At 36.6% G+C, this 24,830-nt stretch overlaps 1 protein-coding gene across 1 annotated transcript in view; it reads left to right on the top strand.

The window, feature by feature from the left end:
• The window catches only part of LOC140828251 (isoamylase 3, chloroplastic-like), a 64,827-nt gene that overhangs the window by 26,999 nt on the left and 12,998 nt on the right, over positions 1-24,830 (top strand). The window contains 7 exon segments of the mRNA XM_073191240.1: positions 1,998-2,097; positions 2,590-2,690; positions 17,243-17,294; positions 18,320-18,382; positions 23,439-23,486; positions 23,488-23,529; positions 23,617-23,689. Of these exon segments, the coding sequence (XP_073047341.1) occupies positions 1,998-2,097; positions 2,590-2,690; positions 17,243-17,294; positions 18,320-18,382; positions 23,439-23,486; positions 23,488-23,529; positions 23,617-23,689 (479 nt within the window).

The raw sequence follows: 24,830 nt of genomic DNA, 5'->3' as shown, positions 1-24,830 counted from the left end.
CTTTGATCATAGCATTTTGAAACACGACCCAAAGGCAAGGAAATGTATCTTTGTTGGTTATCCTGCAAACCTATGGTCATATGACTTTGACCTTGTGGCGGAATCCAAAGTTAGTGAAGATGACCACTTAATTGATTCTTATTTTAACATAGAACTTGGAAACTATGAAATATTTGGCTTGTCTAGATTTGAAGCAATTTTTTTATCCCTCTAGCATAACAGTGGAGACAAGTGAGAAACAATCAAAAGGTTAGTTTATACAAGGAAGATGGCCCCAAAGAAATGGGGAAAACATGTCATGCAACAACGCCATGAGTCAACTCATTCAAAATGATTTCTTGACAATGCGCAAAACACCTTGAAGCTGTATATCGAATTCTGGGATATCTAAAGAGAACTCCATGGAAGGGATTGCTCATTGAAAAACTAGAAATGAGAAGTCGAAGCGTATACAAACTCTGGATATTGCACATTTGTGCGGGGCAACTTGGTAACATGGAGAAGCAAAAAGCAAGAAGTAGTTGCAAGAAGCAGTGCGGCGGCAGAATTTAGGCCCATGGCAAAAGGAGTGTCTGAAATATTGTGGCTCAAAAGAGTCATGGAGTGATGGAGGATCTAAAATTGGCTGAATTCCCATGAAGCTGTACTGTGATAACAAGGCAGCCATTGTGAAAAAATACGGATTAATATGTATTCCTTTTGTTCTAAGCTTACTACAAGTTGCTGACTTCCTTAACCAAAGGCTTATCCAAACAAACCTTTGAAGAACAAGTTAGCAAGTTGGCATGATGGATATCATCACAACAACTTGAGGTGGAGTGTTGAGCAGTTAGGATTTCATAGGGTTTAAATGAGACTAGAATTTTAGGCTGCCTTTGGTTGGAAGGATATGATAAACTAATGATTAGTATGTAAATGATAAAGAAAATGATTGTGGTAGGATTGTAATATATGGTGTAAAATAATATTATGTTTGGTAAGATTTTTAAGTGTAGGATAATTTTGAATTTTTTGACGAAAAGACAAAATTGCCCTTCTCCTTCGCGACGGCGACGGCGATACTGGCGGCGGCCGGCGGCCGGAAACAGCAGGCGGGAGGCGGCGGCCAGAAACGGCCGGCCGGAAATGTCGACCGGCGCCGGAAATAGTCGGCGGCGGGCGATCGGCCGGCGGTCCGTCGGCGGTCGGCCGGCGGCGATCGTGGCGGCGGAGGCGGCAGTCGGTGGTGGGAAGTGGTGGTGAGTTTGAATATAAGAGAAGGGTAAAATTGAAAAAATAGGAGGTATTAAGAGTTGGATAAATAATCCTAGGGGGTGAGGAGTTATTATTTTAACCTACCTAATATAACCTAATAATTCATAGGAGGGATTGACTTGGTTAAATAATCACGCGTACCAAACAGCTGACTAAGTAGGATAAAATAATCTATCCCGGCTAATCATCCGAACCAAACGCGGCCTTATAGTATTGGTAAGATAAGATATTTCCAATATTTGTTGGGATTTGATTTTGTTCCTTTTATCTGTATGAAGTTTACCAACCAATAACTATATCATTAGAAAATAAGAGGATATATTTTTTTTGAATGTCAGGCATATTATTCTGCCATTACATATGAATTCGGTTTTTCCTTCTATTTCTTTTTAATGTGTTGTCACCTCTTGTGCACATTTTAATTAGGAAGGCATTTTCTAATAAATGATCGGTGACTCGTTCCTCTTTGTCGAATGTATCACATTTCATTCTTCAAATGTATTTCTAGTATGTTAATTGATTTGATAGCACTTTTAGCAATGTAGTTAACCACAAAACCGATAAAATTTTGTTATGTTTTGAGTTTAGTTCATCGTTTTTTAAATGTGGAAATATTTAATTTCCCACTTGAATATATTATCTTTTTTTTGTTGTAGAACAATATATTTTGATTCTGGAAACCCCTTTGACTTGTTTAGTTTTAGCTGCGATCTATATACAAATGAATTTTACTCTAATTGAAGGGCACTTCATTATCATGTGGATGGATTCCGCTTTGATCTTGCTAGTGTGCTCTGCCGGGGAACTGATGGTTCTCCTTTGAATGCTCCCCCACTGATCCGAGTAAGTTGTTGAACACTTGCAATTATAGTTGTCACAGGAATGACATCTGAATGATGTCAAGGCATGTTTCAGTAAAATTTTGCTGTTTTATTCAATGGATTAAAAAACAGCTATCACTTTCTTTAATTTTGATCCCCCCTTCTATTGGTCGTTTATCCTTCGTCTTTTCGGTTTTCAACGTCTGCGTGCATTTTTCCTTGTACCATAAAATTTGATATCCCTTTCCATTTGAAAAGTGAAAAAACAACGAAAAGTTCGAGGAAAATTAAAGACGTGTATTCCTCTTATTTTCTAAACGCTTAATTCTGTACAAGATACATATATTTTTGAAGGAAAGATACTTACAAAATTAATTTGGTTTATAGATGTCAAATAACCCACAACCTACAATCCAAAGTAGACATATTTGCTTGTGAATAGAACTATTTTCTGACTATCACATAAGCAATAGAGTTTAGCTATTTGCTGCCTTAATATTATTAAATGGTGCAGGAAATTGCCAAAGATGCAATTTTATCAAGGTGTAAAATCATTGCCGAGCCTTGGGATTGTGGCGGTCTTTATCTTGTTGGAAGATTTCCAAATTGGGATAGGTAATCTATGAGATATTTTTTATTTAGTCTCTAGGAACTCTATAGATGTTGGCATATTTGGCCTTGCATTAGCCGCAGTATATATATGGAAAAATGAAAGAGAGGAGAAAATGTTGATTTTATTGATGTATGTACAATAAGTAATAACTTGTGCAATAGAAATTTAAATCCTAAGAATTGAGACATAATAAAATCCTACCTTAGCAAAAATAGAGAACAGAAACATCCTATCAAATCACCTAAATGTATAGTAATTTAAATTATAAACATTTTCTACCCTTCCCTTCAAGCTTCGTAAATGTTGACGAGACCAAGCTTGTCTACAAGAAACTCAAGTGTTTGCTCTGACAATTCTTTTGTAAGATCTGCTAATTGGTTTGATGTAGGCTCATACTCCACACATAGAATCCTTCATCCATATTTTCTCTAAAGAGGTGACAATCAACCAATGTATGTTTAGTCCTGTCACGGTGAACTAGATTGTGAGCTATATTGATAGCTTACTTGTTATCACAACGAATTCTCATTGGGTCTTCACACTGAATTTTACACTCCATTACAATTTTTCTATCCACATGAGTTTACATACCCCATGAGTCATAGCTCTGTACTCGACTTTTGCACTGATTCTTGCAACAACTGATTGTTTATTGCTCCGCCATATTACTAAATTTCCCCACACCATTGTACAATAACCAGAAGTTAACTTTCGATCCATGATTGGTCCGGTCCAATCATTATCAGAGGAAGCATTCACTTTTTTATCATCATTTTTCGCAAAGAATAACCCTCTTGTAGGAGTTGATTTATTTATCATGAAGTTTGAAAGAGTGGTTAAGAATTGATGAGTGAAAGCCGGAAAATACCTGTCCCACTAAAGGTTTCTCATCTTTAGGTTGAAATGACTCGGTGTTAAGAAGGATGCTCATATGATGGTGAAAACAGCCCCTCAATGTCCTCTATCACTCCTTCGGTGTGAGCTGAATCTTCAGATTGTTCAGAGACCTGACTATCTGAGTCGGATTATTCGAATTCTTCCTCCAGCAAGTCATCTTGTGAATCATTGAACATACATTCTTTTGTGTCTTCCAAATCAAATTCCCCCAGCTTACTAACTTCGTCATTATTCAAGAGCCCTGAATTTGTTCCCACCATCGTCATGGGCAGCCTTATCCTCGAAGTTCTTCTCTTTTGTCTTCGAATTTATATTTCCCATAGGTAGGCAGTTGTGTATTTATGTTTACAAGATCCACCCTATTATCTTGCTCGTCGGCTACTTTGTTATTCATGGATTGAACGGATGAGTTTCTGAATTTTGTGACTTCTTTTGGGACGACCTTCCTGAATATTTTATAAACCTTACCCCCCAATAGAGGTGCTGACATCGCACTATTTTCTGCTGGACCTTTTTGCTGATCCTTCAAATGCACAGTCCCCTTGCACTTCTTCCATTATCCCCTTTATTGCCAGATCCGAATCCTAGGCTCCCGTCTTCCGTTCTTGTTGCTTGATGTAATCTAACCCCTGATTCGATCTTGCCATCGGTATGGCAGCAAGTGAGGTGTTCATTTTCTATTTGTTTCCTGCGCATATTTGAATTACCCCACCCCGTCAAGGTCCGCTTACCATTAACCACCACCTGTGCGTATGATTGCTGTTCGTAGTGCTCGTAAGCTGTAAGGTCGAAAATTTCTAACCGAATTCGAATCTCTATGGTCCCCCCTCAACGGAATCCTCATCCTAGTTTGAATAAACCTTCCTTCCGTGCCTTTCACCTTGATCTTAGTTGCCCCTAGGTCTCTGAAGAGTTATATATCCACGCTGATGTCCATCAATCCCCCGCACTGATCCCCGATGATTTTGAATGTTTCCGGCGACCATAGATTTCACGGTAATCCAAAGATCCTTACTCAACTGTTGCAGCATTTATCTACCATATCAGTTGTATTGATATCCTGTCTCCATGGCTTAAAGTCAGAGATACCCCATTGTCAAAGAATACTGTCTTCAGCTTTAGATAATATGAAAATTCGGAAAAATTGGAGGGCCACCAAACCGCTTTGTTAGATTGGAACGAAAATAATTCAACTCTCCTGTTTGCAGAGTTGCCAAGACCGGTATGAATATGTCCCCACGAGCTGTTCAACCTGCCTCTGGTAACAATGAGTGCTTCGTTCCACTTCCTATCTTTCCTCATCCTACCACTGCCCTCCTTAACTTTCAGCGACCCTCGACTAAGCTCCTTCTCAATATTGCTATCATCCCGGTGTATTGTATTAATTCTTGTCGTTTCTGACCCGTAACCAATGATAGGTTGATGAAGTTTCCTCTGACGATTCCCTGACAGTAGCTTTACCAAAATATTCGATATGTTTTTCCACATGAATTATAGCCGCTGGGAACAATTGTGATCTGCTTTATGCCCCGCAACTGAACTTGGTCACCTCTAAGAACCGTCCACGTTTGTTTGAGAATCTCGGTATAGTAAAGACCGCGTTCCTGCTCCTATAACAAAAGAAGTCCGAGCCCGAACAAGGATTGTTGACGAAGTCCTTGAATCTTAGACTGAGCCAGCTTGCCTCTTCTCGGTCTAGATCCAGCAAATAAGTCGCGTTCCTAGTTTTTTCATACCACCATATCGAGAAGCCCCCATTACCCAATCTCATAGTGAACACTTTATGTTCAATATTAATGACTTCATCCTTGGCAGCATTCCTAAGAACAGAAGGTGCTCTCCTACTGGTCTGTGTATTCATCTCCGTGCCGATGTAAAGTACGATGGTTAGCGTCGAAAAAACAAGAAGAGAAATTCGGCGGCCTGATACCAATGACTGGATACAGAAGCCCTCCAATGTGAAGGCACTCCTGTGAAGAAGAAAATGTGACTAGCGCGATTAGGGCGAGGAGAGAGAAAGAGAGGAAAAGCGTAGAGGGCCAACGACAATTGGCAGCCGGTGACAGGGTGAAAATGCGATCATCGATGTTCAGGAAGTGAGAATGCCGATTGAAAACGGGAAGGTGTCTGGGCAGCAGATGTGAGGAGAGAGCATTTTTCAAAAATCTCTCTCAATACCAGGAAAATTAACACTTCTGAGCTTGTTTATTTATCCTAAAATCAAAATATATTCATAATATCATCTTAAATTTCGAGCTATGTAGATATTATACACACGATTTAATTATCCTACACAACTTTAGATAGACTTGATAATCTTTAATGATAAAATAAAAAAATCTTGGATAATATCTTACAACTTTCAATTACAAAATAACATTCAAGTCTAGAATTTGTGGGTTTTACAATGTACGTTAGTGTAGATTCGTGTATTTTTACGAAGTTAGCATAGGCCAAAAAGCCATTAGTCGACCACGTCCACCCCTATGATGTATGGCATCTCTAGGGCCCTCGACTAGCCTCATTCCTTTTCAGGGATATTATATTTTATTGAAGCGAAAAAAATAAAGTTCTAGATTGTTGGCTGAAAAAATACCATTTTTTTGCAGCCCACGTAGTATTGGTCCAATGCATAATCAAGTTCCTAGAATACTGGATTTAATTTGTTCGAATAGTCTACAAGAGGACGACTTCCTTGGCGGCGTTGGTAATTTCTTCATCAGTCCATATACTTGACAAGAATCTGATGCATCTAGATCCTCTTGATTATATCCCAAATTTCTCTTCAGTTGTTCCTCAAAGCACAAAATTACATCAGCCCGTTGGCCATGAAATTGATTAGACAAGATTTGTCCTGTGCAACTTTTGCATTCAATTCATCATAATGTGGGTCATTCTCTCTAGATGCAGCCTTCCATCCTGTAATATATTTCTTCCTGCAATTTGCATCTCTATAATTTAAGACCACATAAAATAATAAGTTCCATCCAACTTGATTGAAATCGATGAAAGGAAGCTTTGTGAACGGTCTCTGTGGATGATTTCTTGATGTCAGGTGTCAAAAATCATAGAATAATTTCATTGTATTATTTCCAATAGCTACATGGTATCTATACAACGTATTAAACTATTTAAAATGGAAACCCTAGATCTTAATCCTAGAAATCTACTGACTAAAGAAAACCAAATATACACCTAAGTCAATCTAAGATACATAATATCAATTAAAGATCTACAAGATATTATTTATACAATCTTCCAACATAGTCACAATATATTCAGTGTTTTAATACTCCCCCTCAAACTGGGAAGTAGACATCTTCCATTCGCAGCTTGGAAATCTTTTTTTTTTTTTTGGATAAGAAACTTGATAATATAATTAAGAAAAAGATAGATTGTTTCTTTTACAAGAAGTGGACTAGTGGTCCATTACGAGTAAAGATGAAATCATGAAAGTAACAATAAACATAAGTCCAATCTCTTAAAAGATCAAGTATCGATAAGCTCTGAAACTCTGTAATATTTCCAACCCAGTTTTCTATCCTGATCTTGATTTTTTCCCAACAGTCTTCTGCGCTGTCTTCCAAGTCTTCAAATATTCTTCTATTTTTCTCTAGCCAAATACCCTAACAAATGCCATGAATCACCACCCTCCAAAAAATTCTGCCTCTTTTGCCCATCCATTGTCCAAGATCCATTAAAAACAAATCTTTTGTTGATTTCGGTATGACCCAAACCAGATTCATTTCTTCCAACGCCCTAGCCCACAATTCATTAGCAAGCTTACAGTGAATGAGCATATGATCTTGAGTTTCCAAATCATTACGACACAACACGCACCAACTTGGAGAAAGAGCACAGTTTGGCCATCTCTGTTGCATCATCTCGGATGTAGGTAATTTTCCAAGGATTGCTGTCCACGAGAATATTTGAATCTTTGATGGAATAGGAGTTTTCCAAATGATATAGTAGAATTCGAATTTTTTGACACAAATATTCGGGGAGAAGAATGAATGGAAAAAAGACTTGACTGTGAACTTCCCCGACGGATCCCCGTCCCAAACTCGATAATCATCGACCCCTTCGACCAAGTTAACCCCATCCAAAATGCCTAAAAACAAAGACAACTGAACGACCTCCTCCTCTCGGAGAGACCTACGAAAATGCAAATCCCACGAATACTCATGTGACACAGAGTCGAAAACAACAAAAAAAGATATCGGCAAATTATGGACCGAACTAATACGAAATAAAGAAGGGAACAAATCCCGGAAAGCTATTTCCCCCCACCAAATATCCTCCCAAAACGCGACTCTTGTACCCCCTCTAACCACTAATCTCAGTAGTCGGTGATATGTCGGGTAAGTTCTAGAGATGAATTTCCACGGACATCTAAACGTCACATTTGTAGCCAACCCTGCATCCCAACCATTTTCTTGTAACCCATATTGACTCTTTATTATTTTTTTCCACAACGACTCATTTCAACGTTAAACCTCCACCACCATTTTCCCAAGAGTGCTTTGTTTCTCAAGCAAATGTTACCAATGCCTAAGCCACCTCTCTCTTTCGGTCGACAAACTTGTTCCCACCCAACCATATGACAATGTGATTCACCCTCATTTCCATCCCACAGAAAATCTCTCATTATCTTCTCCATCTTCTCTGCTACTCCTTTCGGTATCCTGAAAAGTGACAGAAAGTATATAGGCAAAGCATTCAATACCGCAACATTCAATGTAACTCTTCCCCCTTTGGACAAAAAAGCCTTTTTCCAAGTTGCCAATTTTCTAGTAATCCTGATTAGGATAGGTTCCCAAAAAGACACTTTAAGTGGATTACCCCCTAAAGGGACTCCCAAGTATGTAATTGGCCATCGATCCCTTCGACATCCAATCCTCTGGGCCATCTCCTCCTCTTCAACTTCATTTTGACATAAACCCAATAAAGCACTCTTTTCCCAATTGATTCTAAGTCCTGACACATCACAAAACAACTTCAAGATTTGCACCAAAAAGCTTAAGTGAACCTCCTTTTGAACGAAAAACAATGTGTCGTCCGCAAATTATATATGTGATACTTCCACCTTTTCTCGGCCCACTTCAATTCCTTGGATTAATTTCTCCTCTTTTGCTTTATCAATCAAACTTCCCAAAACGTTGACTACCATATTGAACAGAAATGGTGATAAAGGATCTCCCTGTCGAAGCCGTCTATTTGCTTTAAATTTCCCCCTCGGTCTCCCATTTATCATGATGGAAACCCTCTATTTGCTTTAAATTTCCTCCTCGGTCTCCCATTTATCATGATGGAAAATGATACGTTAGATACGCATCCTCTTATCCATCTTCTCCTTCTCTCTCCGAATCCCTTTTTCCTTAACACGAAATCCAAGAAGTCTCATTCCACATTGTCATATGCTTTTTCAAATCAATTTTCAAGACCCAACCTTTTTTTTCTTTTTCTTCCCTTCTTCCACCAACTCATTAGCAATCAAACAACAATCCAAAATTTTTTTTCCTTCGATAAATGCATTTTGAGATTCGGACAATGTATGTGACAACTTTTTTCATCCTTGTAGCCTACACTTTTGCAATTATCTTGTATAAGCTAGTTGTGAGGCTAATGGGTCTGAAATCTTTAACCTTTAATGAGTCATGTTTCTTTGGTATCAAGCATATGTACGATTCATTAGTCATCCGGTTTATGATCCCTCATTCGTAAAATTCCTCAAAAACCTTCATTAACTCCCCTTTGACCACATCCCAACAATCCTGATAAAGTGCTAATGTATAACCTGTCAGGCCCCGGTGCTTTGCATCTATCACACTCAAAAATGGCCTTCTTAACCTCTTCCTCGAGAAATGGTTGTTCAACCTCATCCCTCATATCGACATCGATACCTCATATCGACATCGATAGGCCTCCATTCTACACCTTCAACCCAAATCTTCTTACCTCTCTTTTACCGTACAACTGTTGAAAGTAATCGACAATGACTTTAATTATTTGACCTTCATCCTCTACAACCACTCCATCCTCCTTTTCCAGTCTACTAATCATTCCTTTGCTTCTTCGGTGATTAAGTAAAGAGTGTAAGAATTTGGTATTGTGATCTCCTTCTTTTAGCCATTTCATTTTTGCTTTTTGATATAACATTGTGTTTCGTCGACACACCAATTCTTCCAACTCACATTTTATCAACTTTTTTTCATTCACCCCTTCTGCATTCTCCCCCCCTCACTCTCCATCTCATCCAATGTAATGATTCTGTTTTTCAATTCTGCCTCCCTCATCTCAGTCATCCCAAACTCCTCGGCATTCCATAATTTGATCTCTTCCTTAATATACTTGAGTTTTGTCATGAATTTATATCCCTCCCAACCTTGAAGTTGTGGGCAATTCCACCATCTCAATAAATTTCCTTCAAAGGTCTTATGTTTCAGCCACATGTTCTCGAATCTGAATGGACTTCGGCCCCCATTTGAGTTTCTGTGTTTTCAAAACAATTGGAAAATGATATGATGTTATTCGAGGCAAAACAGATTGCCTATGGTATGGAAATAACTCCATCCACCATCCCAAAAACATGAATATGTCTAGTCTGCTGCAGATTGGTGTAGCCCTCAAATTTGATCATGTAAATTTTGCATTCAATAATGGGGGATCATACAACTCCAATTCCTGTACCAACATATCAAAGCAATCCATACTTGTTGTATGCGAATGACTGTTCATTTTCTCTGTCAAAGATCTCACAACATTAAAATCCCCGCCCAAACACCACCTATCCCCATACAAGACTCGCAGACCCGCCAATTCATCCAGAACATATTTCTCAATCGTGCTTTGCATGGGCCATAAACTGCAGTGAACCATCAACTTTCTATGTCTTTCTCCTTTTCTATACAAACCGAAACCGTAAATTCCCCAACCATATTATCTTTGATGGATAACACTCTTGGGTCCCACATAACCAAAATACCACCTGATCTGCCAATTGAAGGTAGATGCACACATTCAACGAACCTCGATTTCCATGCACTGGATATAAACTTCTGCCCACAACTTCTTTTTTCGTTTCTTGTAGAATAACTAAGTCAGGCTTCTCCTTGCGTAACATATCACGAATAAATCCCCTCCTCGTTGTCGAACCTTCCCCTCTTATATTCCAAGTTAGAATCTTCATCTAGAAACCTTTTCTCCCCTTGCACTTATTCCAACCGTATTCAAACCAGCCCCCAGTTCCACCCTTTGTGCCTCCCAAAATTTCCAAACATGCATTTCCTGTGTCATGTTCGGACAGTATCCGCATCCCCCCGCTGTTGTTATCACCCTTGTGGATTTTGATCTCCGACATACCCGACTTATCACTAACCACTATATCTTCCTTAACCTCTATAACCCTCCCCACCCCCGAAATTCGTTTGAAAGAAAAAGACGAAGAAGAATGAGGTGAAAGATTGGAAAACTGGTTGTGGGAGTGAGTATTTTTTTTGTGTACCTTATTCGAATTTGATGCGAAGAGATCTCCTATGTCCTCCAATCCCAAGCTGGTGTGTGTCGTCGTGTCCGTACTTCCAGAAATATGCGTTTCGACGTCGCTATAATCACTTTCATCTTCCGACGCAAGACCTCGATCCATTGTGAAATCCCTATCCTCCCATGCACCATCATGCCCATGTGCAATGATCCATTATCCATCCGCTGTGTATTTGTCTTTGTCACATCATCATCATCTATAATACAACCAACATAATTCGTCCTTGATTTTTTCCTTGTGTAAACCACCTCGAATTTCCGTTCTTGTTTGCTTGTATCATCTAAACTACCATATCGCTGTGACTTTTCATTATCTACTTTGCTCATTGTTTGAACCAATCCCTTGTCGAAAACATCCACTCCTTTCGGACTGACCCTTTGGAGAATCCTGATATGCTTTCCTCCGCGCACTGGTTCTGACCCAATTGCTTTAGAACCCTTAAGCCCTTTCCTTCTCGCTATGTAAGCACTTTCCTGTTGATCTCCAACAAACACTTCCATCCCTTGAATGACTCGAGTATTACTGTATTTCCGTTCTTTGTCTGTTGAAGGGAATTCTCCCCCCAATACCATATCTGTACCATCCATTTTCTGTTGGGCAGCTTGTCCATCACTTTTAATCTGCTGGTATTCTATTGCGGCCATCGAATCCTTCGCTACACCATCTTTTTTAAGATGTCCAGTATCTTCATCAATTGGTTTTTTAACTCTACCCCAGCCAACTATCACTCTTGCACCATCAACTACTACTTGTGCTTAGGATCTTTTTTCGTAGATATCATAAGCTGAAATGTTGATCGAATCAACATAAATGCAAACATTCAGAGGACCGCGTGGTGTCTGTATTACCAAAGAGCTATTAATGAATCCCCTTTCTAATCCCACCACTTTGATTTTAGCAGCTGCCAAATCCTTGAGGAAAATAGTATCTTGACTAATATCCACCAATCCCCCACAATAGTCCCCTATATTTTTGAGCACATCTGTTGTCCACATATCCCATGGTAATCCAATAATCATGATCCAACTGTTGCAACACTCAAAGACTTCCTCTTCCATGTTGATGTCTCTCGTCCATCGTTCAAAAGTCAAAGAAATCGTCTTCTCCAAAAAGCATCTATTAATTTTAACGTAGATGTATGTTCTGCCGTGTTGAACCACATTATGAGTAATATTTATGGTAGATTTTTTATCGAAAAAATAATCTTATCGGTCCTTCCTATTTAATTTTTAAGTCACCCAAAATTATCTCGATCCATAAAAGTTCACATATTCCCAATGTCATTGCTCTAAACTCAAGCCTCTGAACTTGACCGAGCCACTACACCTTGCTTCTTGCTTCTCTACATCACTAGGTTACCTTCTAGAAAAGTAAATATCCTGAAGTTAGCCTTCTATCAACAAGAGAACCTTCATAATCAGCGTCAGTATATGCCTCAAGGCTTAATCCAGCATTTCTCTTGAATAAAATGTCTTTGCCTGGGTTCGCTTTTAGGTAATGAAGTACCCTATAGACTGCATGTAGGTGTACTTCTCTAGGGTCATGCGTAAATTGACTTATAACCCTCAAAGTATATGTAATATCTAGTCTGGTATGAGCAAGATAGATAAGCTTACCAACCAGCCTTTGATACCTCTCTTTGTTGACCACAGGTCCATCATTGTCATTACCAAGTTTGTGGGTAACATCAATTGGTGTAGGGGCTGGTTTGCAAGCTAGAATTCCAGTTTCATTCAGTAGGTCCATAACATACTTTTGTTGTGAGATAAAGATCCCTTTATTGGATTGAGCTACTTCTATTCCAAGAAAATACTTCAATCTCCCAAGTTCTTTCATCTCAAACTCTTTTGCCAAAGAGCTCCTCAAAACTTGTTTTTCATCTTCATTGTTTCGAGTCATGACTATATCATCCACATATACCAATAGGATTGTGACTCCCCCTGAGTTTGGCTTTGTCTGTATCCATAAGCAAGCATTGCTTATGTGAACCTCCCAAACGAGGCCCTTGGTAATTGGTTAAGGCGATATAATGCCTTCTTTAATGTGCAAACTTTAGAGCCCTCGAAATTTTTATCGAATCCTGAAGGAACATCCATGTATATTTCTTCTTCCAGGTCATCGTGAAGGAATGCGTTCTTTACATCAAACTGCTCTAAGTTCCAGTTAAAGTTTGCTGCTAAAGACAATAGGATTCAGAATGTATCCATCTTGGCAACTGGAGCGAATGTCTCTTGATAATCAACACCATAGGTTTGTGTATAGCTTTTTGCAACAAGTCTGGCCTTGTCCCTCTCCAGTGAGTCATCATATTTGTACTTTATTGTAAACACCCATTTGCAACCCACAACCTGCTTTCCTGGTGGAAGATCAACAATCTCCCATGTTTTGTGTTTTTTAGCGCTTGCATTTCAATTTTCATAGCCACTCTCCGATTCTTGTTAGATAACGTCTCAGATAAAATATTAAGAATGTGAATAGTGTTTAAATTTACTAGGAATGTTTAATGTGACACAGAGAAATTAAAGGTTTTCAAAATTGGCAGTTGGGTAAAGAGATTTTTTAGTGCATTCCCTTGTTCCTTTTCGAGCAGGAATAGACAGATCATAATCACAATAAATAGCATTTTCTGGACATACCTCATTTTCAGAATTAGGTTTGGATTCTTGAATTTGCTCACGGGTAGCTTCAGGCCTTTTTCTTCTTGAATATACATGGTCAAATTGCTTGCTATTAGGAGACTTATTCGAAGAGTGACTTGGCTCAACAGAGGCTGGAATGGAAGGAGTTGGGGCTGCCAGAGTGGCTGAAAGTAACTCAAGTAAGAAAGAATCTCTATCCTTATCTTCAAGAACATGTACAGCTTCCTCTTGAAGATATGGTTGGGTATAAAGTATGATGCATCTTCATCAAAAGTAACATCCATATAAACAAAAAATTCCTTGGTAGGAGAATGATAACACTATAGCCCTTTTTGGTTGATGAATACCCAACAAAGATACACTTAAGAGCTCTTGTTATGAACATGAACAAATGCAGTGCAGTCAAAAAATTTTGGGTTGAGATGAGAATCCTTGTCAAGGTTAGGGAAAAATTCAGACAGTACATGGATTGGACTTCTAAAACCTAATGTTTTTTAGGGCAGACAATATATGATATATGCAGCTGTAGTACGGCTCCTCCCCGATAATTTTTTGGAACATTTTTAGGGAAAGAGCTCGGGTTGTAGCTAGTAAATGGCCATTTTTCCTCTCCGCCACTCTGTTTTGTGGTGGGGTATAGGAGCAAGATGATTCATGGATAATTTCTTCCTTTTCAAAATTAGAAGACAAGGTGTGATTTAAATATTCTCTTGCATTATCGGATCTATTTTTTATCCTCCAAATTGATTCTGGATCCTAGAATGAAAATTCTGAAACACAGTACTAACATCCGACTTATTTTTTAGAAGGAATATACATGAAATCCGAGTGCAATCATCAATTAATGGGACAAACCATCGAGGTCCAGAAATATTAGGAGTAATTGAGAGTCCCCAAACATCAGTATGGATTAGATAAAAAAGAGTAGCACATCTTTTATTGCTTGTTGGAAAGTTTACACGTTATGTTTTTCAAAACTCACAAACATCTCAATGAAGACGTTCATTTCCTAACACCACAAACAACAACGAAAACATAGATTTTAAAACTCCAAAAGATGTATGACCTAATCGGAAATGATGAAGCCAAATGTTATCCTTATTTGAATATGACAAAAAAGGCGATGACACTTTATTCCTAACGCTGTTCAAGTTGCCAATATCCTCAAGAAAATATATCCCGTTTTTTTCCCTAGCACGTCCAATTCTCCTCCCCGAATCCTGGTCCTGAAATACATAATGAGATGGATAAAAAAGCACATTACTTCAGGTCAAGGGTAAGTTTTCTTATAATAGATATTAGGCTAGTGGATAATCATGGCACTTGAAGAACATCGTGAAGTATTATTGTGGGCTGAACTGGATACTGCCTATCCCTGCAACAGTGGTAAGAGAACCATCAGCGATGGTTATCTTTCGGTTGCTTGGACAAGGTGTTTAGTTGTTGAATTTAAGGGAAGAATTGGTCATATGGTATGTGGCTCCTGAATCGACAATCTACAAATTTCTAACAGCAATATCTGAAGCATTTAATCCTAGAGAGATAAAAAACTTACCTGAATGGGCTAAGGAATAATACCCATGTTTTTTCTTCATGCCCAAGGAGTTTTCGAAGTCTGTCAACCTTTTCCTCGCCTAGTTCATTCAGTCTTGGGTCACCTTCTTGGCTTGACTGATTAACCGTAAAGTTGGCTTGGTTTATGTTTCTGGCCTGTCCCCATCGTTGATTCCAGTCCTTGTTTCTACCATGTAATTTCCAGCACTTGTCCATAGTGTGTCCCGTCTTTCTACAATACGTGCACCATAAATCTTTCTTACCCTCTCGGCTTTCAAATTTTGATATTTATGCCCTTCCATACTCTTTAGCTTGAGGTTGTTCTGGCACCGACCCCTCTGAATTTTGAGGCTCGAGAATCACACTTCTCCAACTTTCTTTAGCTTGAATGAAAGAGATTGTTTCTCCCAAAGATGGTATCTCATCTTTTCCTAGAATTTGGACCGTTACTTGATCGAATTTTGGGTTCAATCCAGCTAAGAAATCATAAACTTTGTTCTTATCAATGAATTGTTTTAGAGTTGAGGCATCTTCCGGACAGTTCATCAAAATGACCCGATAGTGATCAAGTACCTGCCAAAGATTTTGAAGTTCGTTGGCGTACTCAGTGATCGGTTTATTTCCTTGCTTGGCCGATCCCACCTTTATATTGATTTTATAAACATGGACAGTATCATGAGCCTTCGAATAAGTTCGTTTGATCGACTCCCAAGTTCCAAATGGCCTTTGCAGATGTCAAAAACATGACGGTGTCACTAATCCTTGGATCCATCGACTCCCACAGTCACGACATGACCAGAATCAGCTTCATCCCACGCGTCGAAGCCTTCTTCTCCTGGTTTGGGTCCAGTCCCAAGAAGTTGACTAATTCTCCCTTTTCCTTTCAAATAAGTCTACACAAATCGGGACAAAGCATCCAAACGATAGTTCGTCCGAATGTTTTGCAAGTCACCAGGTCGTTGGATTGAGATTTACATCCTCCAATTTGTCAGATTGCTTCACAACTACAGTTTTTTTTTAAGGTTAAGTATCTGACATGATTAAGAAATGAAGAAAACGATAGAGTTATTGGGTAGAAAAAAACGTGAATTTAGAAAAATCCTGGCTCTGATACCATGTCAAAAATCAGAGAATAATTTCATTGTATTATTTTCCAATAGCTATATGGATAATAAAAACCCTATATCTTAATCCTATCAATCTCCTGACTTAAAGAAACCAAATATACACCTATATCAATACATAATATCAATTAAAGATTAATAAGATATTATTTATACAATCTTTAAACATAGTCACATTATCTTCAGTGTTTAACATCAGGAATGTTTGTATTTGTTTTCTCAGACATGGTGTAAGAACTAAGAGGAGGAAAGATAAAGGAGGCACCCAGGGTTTCAGCCGAAAAATAAAGAATAGCGGCCAAATTTTTATTTATTTTTTTATTCTTGGCCTGTGATACTAAATTGATAAATTGGCTGAATCAATTTCATATATCTTAAGGGGTTATATTATACAAATATACACTTCATATTCTAGGAAAGTAAACATACAATCAATCAGACAACAAATGTCCTGATTCTAATATTTCAAATCATATTTAAAAGGAAATATAACAATGTACATGCTATCTGACCACTTCAAATGATGTTTTATCTTGAACTTGGCTGGTGTGGACCATTTACAAGATGTGGAGGTATGTTATGCGCTTGTGGGTGGGAATTGTGTTTTCATGAGAATAGATTAAGTAATCATAATAGCCATTTCATTTATCAAGAGCTTTGGACATATGCCATTATCTAACCGTTGAATGCTTTTGCTTTATTCGCTCCTATTGTTTTGTTTTTATTTTCTTGTTTGTTAATTTATTCACGTGCATGTGTGCATACGAAATTAATGTGCCGATTTATTTGGGTTATAGGTGGGCTGAATGGAACGGGATGTACCGAGATGATGTTAGAAGATTTATAAAGGTGATACAAGCAGAGAAACTTGCACCAATAAGATAATTACAATTTTTTAACAAAAATCCCCATGGACTCATTTTAAAAACATGTTCACATTTTTTGTGAAGCTGGATGGCTCTCTGTTTCGTTAAATGGACGATAGGCTGCTGGAAAATTCATATAAAAATTATGGCAATTTGTGGCAGATATTAAATCAATTCAATTATACTCTCTAATGACTTCAACTGATATGTACTTATTATTATATTGGTGCGAGAATCACACAAAAATCAAGTTGTAGTGTCATCCATTTATAAATTCCCACATTCCCTGGTCTGTGAAGTTCTGCGTCCTTGGCTTAATTGGAGAATCCTGTTTTAAGTGAGGTTTTTATTCAACAGCTACCAGCAGATAAAATTTCTGTAATATTTAAAGAATATTCAAAAAGTCAATTCCATATGGTTTCATAAACTGTATTTTTGTCATTCTCAGATTTATTTTCATCTCATCCTTTGACAACCTTTCCTTCAGGAAAATTTGTTAGACTTTTGAATGAACCAACAGCACGTTCTTCGTTGAATAAAATGAACCTGGACCAGTCATTTTCTGCCATTATTCTATTGTATTATTTGAACTGCGTGCATAATTTCTCTTGGAGTTGCAAAAAATGGATTTTTAATAAGTTCTGTTCTCTTGATAAAATTCAATATGGTTTCAGATTAGAAGATAGGAAGAGGATTTCGGGTTTGGTACAATTTTTATGTCGCCGTCGCGCAATCCCCAAAGAAATCCAATATGCATTCTCAGTATATTACAGTGCCTTCATTTTAATTTTTTATTTTATTTTATACTGAGGAGTGCTTGTCGTGTTTGTTATACTGTTCATTCTTCCTACTTAGAGACTGGCTCTATCATGAAAGCAGTTCTATGAATATATTTCTAACACTACATTTTATATATGGCAATGGACACTAAATCTGATAATAGGAGGCTTTGTGATTGAAAATTATAGATCTTCTTTCCCCTAATCATTAAAGGTCATATTTGTACAGGGTGACTACGGTGTGAAAGGAAGATTTGCTACTAGGATTGCAGGTTCTGCTGACCTTTACAAAGTAAGTGTCATTTAATGTTACTGATTTTTTTACGGTTATCTGTCTAGCTGTTATTTGTAGTGTTTGTGCCCACAAGATCATACTTTTCTTTGCCACTTTGTCCATGCCTTGATTCTTAGTTATCCTTCTTTTCATGTTGTAATAGTTATTGTTAGTTTTATTTGACTGTGCAAGTGTGATGTCTTTTTCTTATTGGTGAGTTCTGCAAATGGATTAGTATTCTTGTGTTTTGAGATATTTTGACATCAGGAAAAGGTGCCAAAAGCAAATATTCAAATATCAATTTTTTATGATGATGAGAGAGCTAAGAATAACAGTAATCATACAAGGTTATCATGCCTTCAAAACGTTGATTTACAAACATGGAGTTGAGCAACGGATTTGTGCAACATAATCTCAACAATGAAACTGTTAAAGCTTTCAAATGTACGAATGAGCCCAAGAAGATGGGTAGCATAATTGAGTAGGATATATGATGCAACCTTGTGATTGAAAAAGAGTCTTAATATTAAATTCTTAAGTTAGGCTTTAGTTTAATAGGGTCAAATCAGGTTAGCTTGACCTAATTTCATATGTATGATTCCGAGGTTTGATTTATATAGGAGTGAGTTTGATGGAGTTAACCTCTTCTATAAGATAAATGATGACAAAAATCGTCAATCCACTTGTACCAACAAGATAAATGATGATAAGAATCATCAAACCACTTGTACCAACCATAGCTAACAAAGCAATATTAAATAGTATTCGTTATTTTATGTATCTGTTTTGATGACCATGAAAGCTTTGGAAATGTAAATATAAATGTAAGAAACGACAGTACAACGCTAAAAATTATTGCATTTCCAGGATTTTTTATGTGAATTTATGATTTTTTTGATGTTTTGTACTTCTGTTGGATATTTAGATTGGACATTTTAACTTACGAATTTGTTCATTTGTTGAATGCTTGGACTTATACGTTGGCCACTTGCCATCTGTTAGATGCTGTTTTTAATGATTTTGTTTCGACTTGAAATATCTAGAATCATGTTTCTGCGATAAATTAAATGATTGTGTGGTAATCCATACTTTACATGTACTCAGTTCCGATTATTGTATATTGAATCACGTTTATCAGAATTTTGTGTGTAAAATCATGAATCCATCAAATAGTTCTGAAGCTAGTTGATTTCAATTCAAATAGTGAGGAAAGACTATATTGTATAGCTTTTGTGTCATGCCCCGAGACTGGGATTAGTCGACATCGGCGCTGTTTTATAACCACACAATTGAAAACAACAAGGCTCATAGTACAGTATAAACCAAAAACCAGTTTATTACTCATAAGCAATCATAAAATTGTCTTTACAACGTAAATTCTTAAAATGATAAAAATATGCGGAAGCGATCATAATTTACATTAAGTTTAATCTTAAACTGATAATCTTGAAAATCACCAGCCCAAAACCGGTCCGACTCTTCTTCTTCGAGTTGTTCCTCAGGCTTATCTGAGAAAGATGAGTGATATGGTCGTCAATCAGCAAGTGAGGGCCGTTCGAGCACAACATAGCAACATGCATAAGTTTTGAAACACATACCATGTCCAATGTGACCCATATCACATGCATAACATTAATTAGGCATTGAGATTACTTTCCATGGTTTACTGAAATCAGTCCCTAATTTTTATTCCTCTAAGGGTGCGATGCCATATAGCTGTTACATCCCCACCGCGTAAGGGTTCTCTCATATATTTGGGATTCCTTCCTATATCCAGTTGAATCTCACAGTGCCCACACACACCTTATGATAATCGTATCAAAAATGGAGTAGAAGAAGAATTTGCATTCGACCGAATTTTCGAAAACGAAAAATGTATAAAAGAAAAATAAAACTTTAAAACAAGCCCACTTACCTTAGACTAGAAGAAAACGTGAAGAATTTGGAAACCATGGAAGAATCATGCAACAGACACTTCGAAAACGCAGCAGCACATCTAACCGAAAAATCATCCGCCTTGTAAAATTCTTTTCGCCTTATTCCACCGTTGGATCGGTCTCAAACTTGGACATTACGTTCACAAATAAGTTAAATAAATTATGAACGGTAGAGATCGAGTTTGGAAATCGTTTTAACCTTTTCATGTACGAAAAACCGTAGGTATGTTGTTCTCGCCTAGAATCTGAGCAGTTCTCTTACGAAGGTTATAAACAAAAACTAACCGTTGGATTTAGCTAAAATTTGGATATATTCAAAATATATGAAAGCATATTCTGAATGGTGGAGATCGGATTCCGAGTACCCGAGCGAGAAACGAAATTCTAAACTTGGAAAGAATTTTGATGACTCGTGCAGAATTTTTTCGAGGAAATTTCGAAAATTGGAGAGGAAACTCGAAAATTTTAGTGTAAGTTCTGAAGGAGAGGTTCCTCCTATTTGTAGGGGAGGGATGAAAATTTTACCATAGTTTGATAGATATTCTTTCCAAAATTTGGAGATGCTCATTCCATAAGTTTCGAGATACTCCTTTCATAAATATTGATATGCTTCCTTGTTGAGAAAAGTTGTCTTGTATCTAATATTTCATTCCAATTAAGTGGATATCCAGCTTAATTTCAAATTTACTGTGTATCTGCACTGGATTTCGAATTACATATATTTATTGGCTTGGAATTTCAAATACCATGTATTATTTAATATTTTCGAATTTATTATAAATCGAAAATAAATTCTTATACATGTCTATATTTAATTAATTACATGCCCAAAAATTTGGGTTATCACATTATGTATTTTTCTATGTAATCAATTTCAGTGCAATTTAATGATAGAATCAATTAAAATGTCGATTAACATGCGTAGTGAGTTGGGGGTTGTAGTAATAGCTTATAAGAGTTTGTGTATCTGTTTTTTTCTTTATGGTTTTATCTTTATGAAGTTTCACTCATGCCCATTCCCTTTTATCAGGGATGGAGCCAAAAAATTCAATCAGTGGAGGCAAAAATAAATTTTAAATTAGTAATTATAAAAAATATAAATATAATAAGTGGAAAGCACGCATGTTATGAATTATGATAACTATTATTAGATCCGCATATATATTCTAACAGAATTATCATAATAACAAAATAATTGCCGCTTTTCCCGAAATGGTCCATTTTCTGTCTCATGCGCCTGATTCGTTTCTTAACATTAAATTCTCTCATTTTAGTCTACACTTCAGTTTTTAGTGGAGAAAAACTCGTACAAGTTACATGACTCTCCCCTAATATTTTTTTAAAAAAAAAAAACCTCGCATAATTTCCCAATTTTAACCATAATTTCTCCTGAAACCTCTTTGCAATTGAAGGATTGTTCTTTTTCTTCGATTTGTTCTTTTGATTTGGCCTTAGTTTGAATGGATCATTCAAAAGAATGTCATCTCCAACTATTTTTGCCTCTAAACCAAAGTCCAAGTACAAGATATATGGTTATTCTCAGCTTATGGTTATATTTTGATTTTGTTGCGCAGTTTTGGTATGGCATTGGTATTGCTACTCGGATGGGTTGATGGAAATGAGTACTTGGTGTCATTTCTTGAGCTGCGTCCCCACACCGTTTTGAAATTGTGAATTCGGTGAGAGATTTAAAAATAAATCCAACTATTGAAATCACGTAATCCACTCGGTTGAAGTGCTTGGCAATTAGCAAATATTTGTACACAATTTTTGAAATAATTTGGCTAACTAACATAAAACTTCATAATCATACCAAATGAAAGCCTTTACCATGAGGAGTCCAAATATATCCCTCAGTCAACCATGAGATGAAACAGATGACGAATATTTGATATTAATTAAAGCACAACCTTATACTCTGCGATTTTAACTGAAGAAACAAGGTGAGGGAATCGCTTTTCTCTTCCCCGAAGAAAGGCAGTGGGAGCTGATCGGGCCAGGGGGGAAGGGGAAATTTTTAAGAAGGGAATGAAACTGTTGGGGGATTTGAGTAATTTAGGAGAAAATTCCTCGTGACTATCACGTGCTCAAATATATTAGTTCTAGTGCTTTGCTAACATCGAGGATTTAATCAGAGGCTAAATTCCGTAATTTTAAGGACCCTTTTGGCACGTTAGGAACAAAAAAAAACCAAATTAAGAAGTCACTAAAATTTAGGGACGAAAATGGGTTTTAACCCCTTGTAGAATAATCTTCATTGATCAAAATTTTAAATAGTTTCCAAACTTCTCACCTGTTATAGGTGTCTTGTAAGATAGGTGGCTCATCTTAGCAGTGTAAACAAATCGATCTGGTTAACTAGCTTTTCGAACTGTCTCAAATGATATTTGATTTATATTTGAAATTATCAAATTCGAGTCAAATTCGAACATGTTCAATCTTTTGTCGAGCCAAATTTGAGCGCAAATTATTTTGTTCGTTAGTTTGTGAACCGCTCATGAGCTTTAATATTTTATTTGTATAATATAATTATATATTAAATAAATGTATTTCAAGGTTTTATTTTTAAACAATAGTTCAAATAGCTCGCAAACATGCTCAAATATTTTCAGCTATCCTCAAACTCGAACTTTTTCTTGATATTTCCTCGATTTGGTCCTTTTACACCCTAGCTCATCCTATTTGTTGTAGACAATTCCAATCTAGTCATGTATTTCTTTCTCAATTTTGCCACTAATGTTTTAGTTAAATGTCTTCCCTGCATATGAATTTAAAACTTACCGTTTGTAAAATGTAATTGGATTAATTTACTAATTTTCTCTTGGTAAAAGATTGGATTGTATTAGGAAGTTAATAATGACACTGATATGGAGTTTCTCTTATTTCCTTTTGACATGTAAGACTTGAGATACATGGTTTCCTTTAAAACTTGCATTTAACTAATTAATAAGGTCATAGTTTTATTTTCCTAACTAGTACCGCTTTGTTGTTTTGATTTTCGCCCAAAGTACGCATACAAACAACATTGACTTCTCTCAGTACCATACATAGCAAGTACCCATGGTCATCTTAGTAAGTTGTTATGATTGTGTGAGATCATACTGTCAAATAACAATCGATGTTCGTTTCCTCTTTAGGTCAATAAGCGCAAGCCATACCACAGTATTAATTTTGTGATTGCACACTGACGGGTTTACATTATACGACCTTGTGTCATACAACAACAAGGTAAAACATATTTTGATGGTTTCTATCTCCATTGTAACATTTTTTTGTCAATTCCTCGTGATTTTCTTCTCTTGCTTGAAACCATAGCATAATGATGCCAATGGAGAAGGTGGAAATGATGGATGCAACGATAATTTTAGCTGGAATTGTGGATTTGAAGGTAGATTATAGTAAATTTGAATTTTCCTTTCATAGAACTCATTGACCTGCTTCTTAAAAGTAGCTTTTCACTTTTTCATGGTACTTTGCATGTATGTTATCAAACGAGTGGCTGATATTGGCTATAAGCAGTGCCTGATTATGCTTATCAAACCATCTAATGTAATCTGATGCAGAAATGGAGTAACCATTGTATCTTAAGATACAAACCAACTGTCAGTTTTTTGTTTCATGATCTTTACGTTCTGTCCAGAGTCGAAGGCAGCAGGGGGCGGGTTGTTGCACTTCCCCACCCCAATTTTTCAGCTTGGGGTTGGCTCCCCAATAGTTTAAAAAAAATTATTTTTAAAAAATATTGAATTATGAAACAATCGAAACACAATATGTAAACCAAGACCTACTCTTCTACTACTATTTCTCCTATTTTTAAATCTTCTCTCTACTGTGTTGCCATCTTTAAATTCGCGTCTTCCATATTTTAAAGTGTTTTATCACATTTAAACTATTATGAGATTAAAATTTTATGAAAAATATGTAATTACTAATGTACATTAAAATAGAGATTGCTCAAACTTTAGTTATTGACTCAATTATTGATGGGCTTGAAGTTATGAATTAATGTCGAGCACAACTTAAAACGATTAAACATGATAAATAAGTCAGCACATTGATTTTATTTATATCTTTTGTTACTATGGTTTTTATATTATTAACAGAATTACACCTATTAAAGTATTATTTTTCGTCATTTTTTGCAAGCTGTGAAACTTGTTATAGATGAAACATTTGAAAACTTTGGTATTGTAACTTGTTGCACTTATTTTACGTATTTTAAAAATAAATAATTACAAGATATAATCTGAATATGATCATTGACTTAGATGCAAAAAATAATGGCCATTACCATATTTGCACGTTTATTTTATGAAGAAGGTCATTATAATCTTAATTTAGTACAATAAAACTTTAAAAACTATGGTTTAAAAATAAATTGTCCCACCCCCTGATTAATTTTTCTAGCTATGTCTGTGGTTTTGTGATCGTAATTTAAAGCAAATGCCTTTTTTTCATGCATATAGAACTAGGAATTTGATGTATATTTAGAATATGAATTTTGGTTACTTCCACAGTAGTTTTATGTA

Source organism: Primulina eburnea, chromosome 1, assembly GCF_022965805.1.
Source record: "Primulina eburnea isolate SZY01 chromosome 1, ASM2296580v1, whole genome shotgun sequence".
Taxonomy (NCBI): Eukaryota; Viridiplantae; Streptophyta; class Magnoliopsida; order Lamiales; family Gesneriaceae; genus Primulina; species Primulina eburnea.
This window is presented reverse-complemented; position numbering and strand designations above follow the sequence as displayed.